The sequence below is a fragment of the Micromesistius poutassou genome (genome assembly GCF_964030765.1).
Source record: "Micromesistius poutassou genome assembly, chromosome: 21".
NCBI lineage: Eukaryota > Metazoa > Chordata > Actinopteri > Gadiformes > Gadidae > Micromesistius > Micromesistius poutassou.
The window spans coordinates 2,415,196-2,424,478 of NC_140291.1; the positions used below are offsets into that span (position 1 = coordinate 2,415,196).

The 9,283-nt window shown below is 46.0% G+C and overlaps 1 protein-coding gene across 1 annotated transcript; it reads right to left on the reverse strand.

Moving 5' to 3' along the window:
- Nucleotides 1-221: 221 nt before the first annotated feature.
- Nucleotides 222-8,483, reverse strand: cog7 (component of oligomeric golgi complex 7). Its single transcript, XM_084486012.1, has 17 exons — nucleotides 8,085-8,483; nucleotides 7,796-7,944; nucleotides 7,410-7,526; nucleotides 7,030-7,198; nucleotides 6,815-6,897; nucleotides 6,467-6,589; nucleotides 5,814-6,012; nucleotides 5,478-5,605; nucleotides 4,955-5,109; nucleotides 4,159-4,275; nucleotides 3,999-4,064; nucleotides 3,502-3,688; nucleotides 2,686-2,826; nucleotides 2,341-2,421; nucleotides 1,732-1,846; nucleotides 1,132-1,275; nucleotides 222-564 (listed from the first exon to the last, which is right to left on the reverse strand). The coding sequence occupies exons 1-17, from the start codon at nucleotides 8,248-8,250 to the stop codon at nucleotides 398-400; spliced, it is 2,307 nt and encodes a 768-aa protein (XP_084342138.1). The 5' UTR covers nucleotides 8,251-8,483; the 3' UTR covers nucleotides 222-397.
- Nucleotides 8,484-9,283: the final 800 nt, after the last annotated feature.

A 9,283-nucleotide genomic window follows, 5' to 3' on the forward strand; every position in this document is an offset into this window, starting at 1 on the left:
ATTAAAAGATTAACATCATCATGCAACCCACTTTCATGTTCTGAATTTAAAAATTAAAAGCTTTGATTTTTTTTATTTGATATGAACACAAAAAAAGGGTTTTGGAATTATCAGTTAATTTATTTAAAATGACAGATGACTTTCATATGAGAGGGATAAATATATTACAGTCTACTTCCCAACAGGAAGTTACAAAGTCCCACGATACACCTTCAGAACAACAACGTCCCCCACCACCCCACCCTCAACCTCATGGAACACAAATAAAAAAAGTAAATTAAAAAAAAAAACACAGAAATGGCAGGTATTATTTTGGAAACTCTGTTGACTCCCATCCAACCCCCTCTGTCCATGACTGTGCTGTCCCCCAGGCGAGGAGCCTCTGGCTGGGCATCGCTCAGTAGTCGAGCCCCCGGATTGCGGCGATTGTGGAGGCCATGCGGCGGGGCAAGGGCTTGGCGGTCTGTCTGTAGTCCTCGGGTCGAGACCTGAGCAGGGCCAGGATGTTCTGCAGCGAGCGGGATGGCTGGAGACCCAGGGCATCCATCACATTGCTCAGGTACTCTGGAAGGAGACAATCACTGGTCAATACTTAAGACATCAATACTTTACTAATTACAATCAAAGCTTTACTAATAATAGATCTATCATATTAAATATATATCAATCACTGATCATATAGATCAATACTTTGCTATTAACAGATCTGTACATTTGCAATGCAGATCAATACTTGAATCATCATCAATCATAGAGCAATACTTAATACTAGATAAATACTTTCATGGATGTATCTTATATGAAATATATAACAATACTTTAACAGCAATATATAAATCACATATTAGAGTTGCAATGTGTAATATAATAGTAGTACTATTATCAATAAAACCCCATTGTATAACTCATATATTCTACAAAAACTGACTGGAAAGGGTTCAATCTGACCCCCTACACAAACCAACTTTAATGTTACAAGCAAAGCAGTTAGAGTAAAGTTGAATTGTTAAGAAACAGAAAATGACTAATGTCCCTGTGGCGGTGTAGAGGCGGGACTAGTGAGTGAGTGAGTGGCAGGTGGCCGTCGGGGCGGGTGGGAGTGGCCAGGCGTCGGGGGGTGTGGTCTCCTACCAATGTCGGTGATCATCTGCTTGGTGGCGCGGGGGTGCAGGTGGGGGACCTGGAGGATGGCGTCACAGTACGTCTGCATGGTCGCCCGGGCGATGGAGCCCAGCCAATAGTCAGCCGTGTTGTCCAGCTCGGGAAGATCGTCTCCTGGGGAAGAGGAGGATGAGGAATCATTGGATGAGACGGAGGAAGACCAAGAGGAGGCGGATGAGGAGGAGGGAGCGAGGAAGAGAGGAGGACCAGGAAAGGAGTGGGGAAGAGGAAGAGGGTTGAAGATGAAGATAAGGACAATTATGGAAAAGAGGATGATTAGGAAGATGAGGGTTGGGATGAAGATGAGGAAAAATATAGAAGACGAAGAGGAGGAGGAGGATGAGCAGCGGTGAAGACGGAGAGGAGAGTGCACGGGACATAAGAGCGTGCACGGGACATAAGAGTGTGCATGGGACATAAGAGAGTGCACACGGGTGAGGGTGGAGAGAGGTGAAGAGAGTACAGAAGGGTGGAGAGGGAGTGTGATAGAGTTCAAAGAGAGGTGGAGGAGAAGTATAGAGGAGTACAGCCGCAGCTAGACCGGTGACAGAAGGGGTGAGGAGGACTCACCCTGCTCAGGGGGGAAGGGGAGTTTCCCAGCATGCAGTGCGAGCTCCAGCGCTGGGTCCTCCTGTGTCACGAAGGGCTCCAGATGTAGTGGTAGAGACATGATGTACTGACCGATCTAAAGGGGTAGAATATAAAGTATTACTACAGTACTACAACAGCACTAGACATTATGTACTGACCGATCTAACGGGGTAGAATATAAAGTATTACTACAGTACTACAACAGCACTAGACATGATGTACTGACCGATCTAAAGGGTAGAATATAAAGTATTACTACAGTACTGCAACAGCGCTAGACATGATGTACTGACCGATCTAAAGGGTAGAATATAAAGTATTACTACAGTACTGCAACAGCGCTAGACATGATGTACTGACTGATCTAAAGGGTAGAATATAAAGCCTAATGAGTAATATACACAGTATTATAGGTACTTTTTTAGTTGTTTTTTTTGTATTGTTATATTTTTCACGGAGGCGTTGTGTGGTGGTTGTGCGTTAGTTGTATTGTTTGGCGGTTGTGTGTGGTTGTGTTGTTTGGTGGTTGTGTGTGGTTGTATTGCTTGGTGTTGTGTGTGGTTGCATCGTGTGTGGTTTGTGTCATACGTTGCTGATGTATTCCTGCGGGGACAAACTGAAGGTGGGGAGGTCGTCTGTGTAGCGGTCTCCCAGACCAACGTCCCCACTCTGGTAGGAGGACAAACTACACGTTAACACACATTCACTACAGTAACACACACTCTGCTAGGATAATAAACTACATGTACCACATTCAATACAGTAACACACTAGCTGCTTACACACATTCAATACAATATCACACAGGATCTACAGTAAAGACACTGACACTCTGCTAGGGGGACAAACGTGTACTTTACACACATTCACGACTACAGTAACACACAAACAACATCCCTTGAGTAACCACGACAACGTGGTGCTGATGCTGACCTCCATGCGGTGCAGCTGGTGGATCTGGTGTTTGATCTGCAGGAAGACGGAGTCGAAGGCCAGCCGGTTGGCCTGCTGGTTCAGCCGGGTCAGGGCTGCGCGTGGCTCCGCCAGCAGACTGGATGCGCCCGTGGCCTTCTCCTGCAAGTCACGACAGAAAACGGCTTTAAAATAAAAGACACCCCCCCCTACAGATGGGACCATGTAGATACACACAGCTTCAAAATAAAAGACACCCCCCCTACAGATGGGACCATGTAGATACACACAGCTTCACAATAAAAGACAGCCCCCTACAGATGGGACCATGTAGATACACACAGCTTCACAATAAAAGACAGCCCCCTACAGATGGGACCATGTAGATACACACAGCTTCACAATAAAAGACACCCCCCTACAGACGGGACCATGCAGATACACGCAGCTTCAAAATAAAAGACACCCCCCTACAGATGGGACCATGTAGATACAAACAGCTTCACAATAAAAGACACCCCCCTACAGATGGGACCATGTAGATACAAACAGCTTCACAATAAAAGAAATCCCCACAGGAGATCCCGTAGATACACATAGCTTCACAATAAAAGACCTCCCCACAGAGGAGGGCCCGTAGATACACACGGCTTCACAATAAAAGACACCCCCACAGAGGAAACCTTGCACACAGCTTCAAAATAAAAGACCTGCACATGAGCCTGAGATAAATCGGCCGTTCCCTTCAGCTGTATGCATTGGCGGAGCAAGTACTGTTGAAACGAATGGGCGGTTGTGTGTATTTCATGGATTCTGTTTTAGACCCCTCCTCCCTACCTTTAGGGAGTACAGCAGCTCCATCACACTGTTGTATTCTGCTGTGTTTCCTTTCTGCAGGTAGTTGTACTCCTGCCAGGGGCTGCGGCCCGAGCACTTCCTGTCTGACAAGCTCACTTCCTGAATGGCCGGCAGGCTACGTGGGCTGTAGGACTCTGACAGGTACTTCCCCGCCGTTCCCAGAATCCTTTGGGAGGGGCAGAGGCGAAGGGTCATGGGAGAAGAGGGATAAGTACATAAATCAAATAGATAAACAGCTGAATTATGTCAGTCAATATTTCTTAGAGCTCAGTATTGGAGAGAAAACGTTTGGTGAAATGATCACAAATATTTTAAGTTAAGATGTTTCGGTAACCGCATTTCAGAAAGAACCTGAAATGCTATACACCATATATCCATAGAAAACATGTATACAGGACACCGTGAATTGATATCTGTGGTTGCCAGACACACATGACAGACATGACATTATGTCATAGTAAGGTCACAGGTCTTACTTGTTGGACAGCTGCTGTTCGAACGCCCCAAACTGTCTCAGTAGCTCTCCACAGGTCGCAATGATCCTGGGAAACACGTCACAAACATCATTCATTCATTCATCCCTAACTCATCACCCAGAAACTCATCGTCATTTATAAACAGAGAGGCCCCTCCCACCTGACAGAGTTCTGGAAGGCCGTCCAATCCTCCTGGAAGACAGAGGAGGCGGGCATTTCCTCCAGTTTACACTTCCTCCTGATAGACTGCAGGGTGGTGGAAAAGTCTGACACGTACCTGCACACATGACAATATTGTACATTATATTATCATTATATAATATGATTATTTTACAGTGTTAGACACAGGGTGGTGGGGAAGTAGATATACTGTACATGTATGAATTAAGTTAATTCATGTTAATATACAACATATGTATAAATACTATTAGCTTTGATCACGTGCAGTAGTATCTATGTATGTATGTATGTATTATGTATATGTATATATGTATGGATATTTATTACACATATATATACACACACACACACACACACACACACACACACACACACACACACACACACACACACACACACACACACACACACACACACACACACACACACACACACAGGTATATGAATATAAACAGTGTATTACTTGGTAAAGAGGGCTTTGAGGGCGTGCAGTAGTATGTATGTATGTATTATGTATATGTATATATGTATGGATATTTATTACACATATATATATACACAAACACACACACACACACACACACACACACACACAGGTATATGAATATAAAAAGTATATTACTTGGTAAAGAGGGCTTATTATATTTATTACACACACACACACACACACACACACACACACACACACACACACACACACACACACACACACACACACACACACACACACACACACACACACACACACAGGTATATGAATATAAACAGTGTATTACTTGGTAAAGAGGGCTTTGAGCGCCTGCAGCAGCCCCCGCACTGCGAGGCCGTCGGAAAGGCGGACGCATCGCTCCACGGCTCCCCCCGCCAGAGAGAACAGCTTGGCCACCGATTGGCCGAGCTCCTGCACACAGTCCATGACCTCACCGTGTTCCTGGGGGGGGGGGGGGGCGGGACATCACGCAGGTTACATCACAGAAGACATAACACAACACCATAATGCACATCACTGTCTGCGAGTGTGTTAACAGGGGTACAGCACAGTGTGTGTGTGTGTGTGTGTGTGTGTGTGCGTGGGTGTGCGTGTGTTACCAGGGGTACAGCACAGTGTGTGTGTGTGTGTGTGTGTGTGTGTGTGTGTGTGTGTGTGCGTGGGTGTGCGTGTGTTACCAGGGGTACAGCACAGTGTGTGTGTGTGTGCGTGCGTGTGTCACCAGGGGTACAGCACAGTGTGTGTGTGTGTGTGTGTGTACGTGTGTGTGTGTGTGTGTGTGTGCGTGCGCGTGTGTGTGCGTGTGTTACCAGGGGTACAGCACTGATCTGGATCAGCAGGTTGACCTCTTCTAGCTCCCCGTACTGCAGCTGGTACGATTTGTAGGGCTCCAGAAGAACACAGACCAACTCACACAGCTTCATGGGGTTGGCCTCTCCTACATACACACACACACACACACACATTGATGTATAAATATACACACTATATATTACACACACACACACACACACAGACTAGGAGGATTGGTCATCCCAAAGCTGACCTTCAAGTCTATGTACAAAGGATTGGCAGCATGTTGACCTTTAACCTTCCACCCTGTGGGCCTTGAATCGTTTCACCCCCCCTGTGACCTTGCTCCGTACCGAGGTGTGGCAGCGTCGCGGCCTCCAGGCTGTGTGCGAAGGTGGAGGTGGTGTGGTGGAGCTCCAGCAGGGCCTCCAGCCGCCCCTCCGGCTCGCAGCGCTCCAGGGCCGAGCTGACGCACACGGGCACCGAGGGCACCATGGCCCCCAGGGTCTGGATCAGCAGCACCGTCACCACCTCGTAGGGCTTCTTGAACACCTGGGACCAGGCACAGGCAGTGGGGGAGGGTATCAGAGTAGGATACTGCCCAGGAGGTAGCGCACAAATATTTAGACTACAATATTTCAGAGAAGACTCTGAGATTTAGAAAAGATGAATCCTTTAAAAACAAGGCTTTAAGAATAAGTATTTAACTATTGGAAAAGATTTGAACTACAAGAGAACCAGAGCATTATTGGCAAAGTCATGTATATCTAATAAAAGTTTTTTACCTTTAGAAAAGGGCTGTACACGTTTATAAAGGCTTTGCACGTTTTCAGTCTGGGACTTTTAGAAAGCTTTTGTAAAACCCCAGGTCGAGAAATAAAACGTCCTGCCCGTGTTTGGGCTCCAACCCTGCCCTGAACAGGCTCATCTCGCTCTGGTTTGGTGTTTGTTCACCACCCCGAGAGGTTCGCTGGGAGTCCCAGAGCGGAGTATGAGGGGCACTGACCTGGCTGGTCCAGTGGATCTGTGCGTGCCAGGCAGACAACAGGTTGTCGTACAACTCTGAGAGCTGCTGGTTCACAGTCAGCTCGCTCTGGGACAGTTCCACCCATGAGGACAACAACTGACCCTGCACACAGAATAACAATTACATATATAGAGGTACAGACACAGACACAGACACACACACACACACACACACACACACACACACACACACACACACACACACACACACACACACACACACACACACACTTTTAAGAAGGGGCGTCACAAGTAAATCAGAGATGACGTTGATGATGTCTGTAGTTTTATTGTAGTTTATTTGTAGTTGCATTGTCATCTTCTTTACCTTGTGACACTTGTAGTAGTAGGCCAGCAGCTGGGGCATGCGGTCCATCTCCGAGAAGACTTTAACAAACAGCTTGGCTTGGTCTGCAACACAACACGACATATTTTGATGAATGAAGTTACCTGAATGAAGGCAGGAGTATGAGAGTAGTATGAGATGCATGACTAGGGGTAGTCATGCATCTGTAGCCAAAGTGTTTTAACTGGAAGTCCTACCTGTAGCCATGGAGTTGAAGGTGGAGACGATCTGAGTGCTGGCCAGAGCTTCCAGACGGTTCTTCAGAGCCTCCAGGTGGACACACTTATCAGAGTAGTCTGGAGTGTCCACCAGCATGGCCAGACTGCCCTGCATGCTGGTCAGCTTGGACGAGATCACCGCAAAGTCCTGCCAGACAGAAAGGGCTCCTTAACTTACAATAAGTCTTGTGATGGGACTTACAACGTGACTTATGACATGAATTGCTGTTATATATTTTGTAATATGAATTATGACTTATAACCAGACTTATAACATGACTTCTTACGTGACTTATAACATGACTTATAACGTAACTTATAACATTACTTGTGTTACGTGTGCTGAGCTGTTCACTCACCTGTGTCTTGAAGGTCTCCTCGATGTCAGCACTGAGCGTGCTCCACTTGTCAGCTTCCTGCAGCGCCTCGGCAGAGAGCTGCATGCGACTCTTCACCTGGTCGATAGCCACCAGCACCTGAGGAGAGAGGAACATGGATCACACACACACACACACACACACACACAACCAACACCAGGCACAGAACACTTCTGCGCTATTCTCCCTAATCGAAGGCCAACAATGTGTTATTGATTAATATGTAAAAAACGTGACGTTTTTTTGTTTTTCGTATTTATGGACTAGTGGAAGAGATTAATAAATGTACAATAACACACACAACGGAACCAGGAGAGAACTGTCCAGATCCAGGACCCAAGCACCCAAGCCCTTCTGAAAGGTCTCACCTGCATGGACTGCACAGTGTCCTGCTCAAACTTGCGGATGTCCTCCTTGACCAGAACCATCTGCTCCTTGAGGAAAGACGCCTCCTGCTTCAGAGCCTCCACGTCCCTGAGAACCCGTGGCATGTTCTGCAGCGCCTGGATACTGCTCTCTGCGTAAATATACATGTCGTAAGTGGTGTGTGTGTGTGTGTGTGTGTGGAGCGGACCACTGTAGGACCCGTAAATGTAGGGTCAATGTCGGGACCCATACAGGTTGGGTGACCCACCCACCCACCACACAGCCACTCACCTTCGATAGCATTGTTGACCTCCTGGATGAAGAGCTGCAGCTTCATCACCAGGGTGGCGGCGTGCGCGTCTGCCTTCCCCGGCGCCTCCTTCTGCGCCACGCGGAAGGCGCCGTTCACCCAGTCCTTCACCTCGAAGTCGTCGTCAAGGAATTTTGAGAAATCCATGGTGTCTTGGTTTTTTTTTTGGTCTTCTCTTAACTTTTGCCCAGCACGGGCTTAGAGACGAAGATAAAGTACACCGCCCAAGAGAATGAAATAATCATCACCACCAAGTAGATCTCCAACAAGACAACGGCTTCCTCCAGAGTTACACCCGAAACGACAGCGGTGTTAGAGAGGAAAATGTAATTAAATGATCATTTCTGATGGGTGTTTTTTCTGAAATGGCGAGAACTGACAGCAAGTTCCTGTTTGTGCTTTTTATTTACCTTCCCGGAAAACAGACACCAAGGTTTAGTTCCCCCCTGGCTATCATGCCTTATTATTGGTGTAGGAAGCATTGTGAGTGTATTGTTTCTAATTATTCCAATAGTTAATATTTAATAGTCTACTACAGCACAGACAAAATAGCAAATAAATAAAGGAAGCATTTAGAAATAATTTAGAAAAAATAAGTGTACAATACATGCGTTTAAAGACAGAGGTTACTCTCTGCTGCCCTCTTGTGACGAGTTACCTCACCGTCTCTCTGTAGAATATATATCATAATATAGCCTAGGGTAGTGGTTTTCAACTCCAAAGGATGAGAACCAGTCAGGAAATGTTTTGAGGTATTACGTTGAGTTGAGACCTCCATCCTAGACCCCTCACTCCAGAGATTGGACTCAACCTGGCAGGAGAAGTTAGTGAATAATAAAGAAAGAAAGAATAAAGCTAAGAATAACAATAGTTGACCGCTGCTTGCAGCACTCACCTAATAGGTCACGACCCAAAAAGAAAAAAAAAGAAATATTGTTCACAAAAATTGCAGTACTATCAACTATGCCTAAAACAAATGCAGCAATCGGTGCTGAAGTCCATGAAATGGAAAACCTTTGAAACATTAATTTACATGAATATGCTACTATTGACTGCTCTGTGTGTAATTCTTTGTTATAATGATTATGTTTTTTGATGACTGTCTCGTTAAATGTAATGGTTACCTAACCAAACAAATTCCTTTTGTCATATGGGAAATAAAAGTGAACAGATGGGTTGT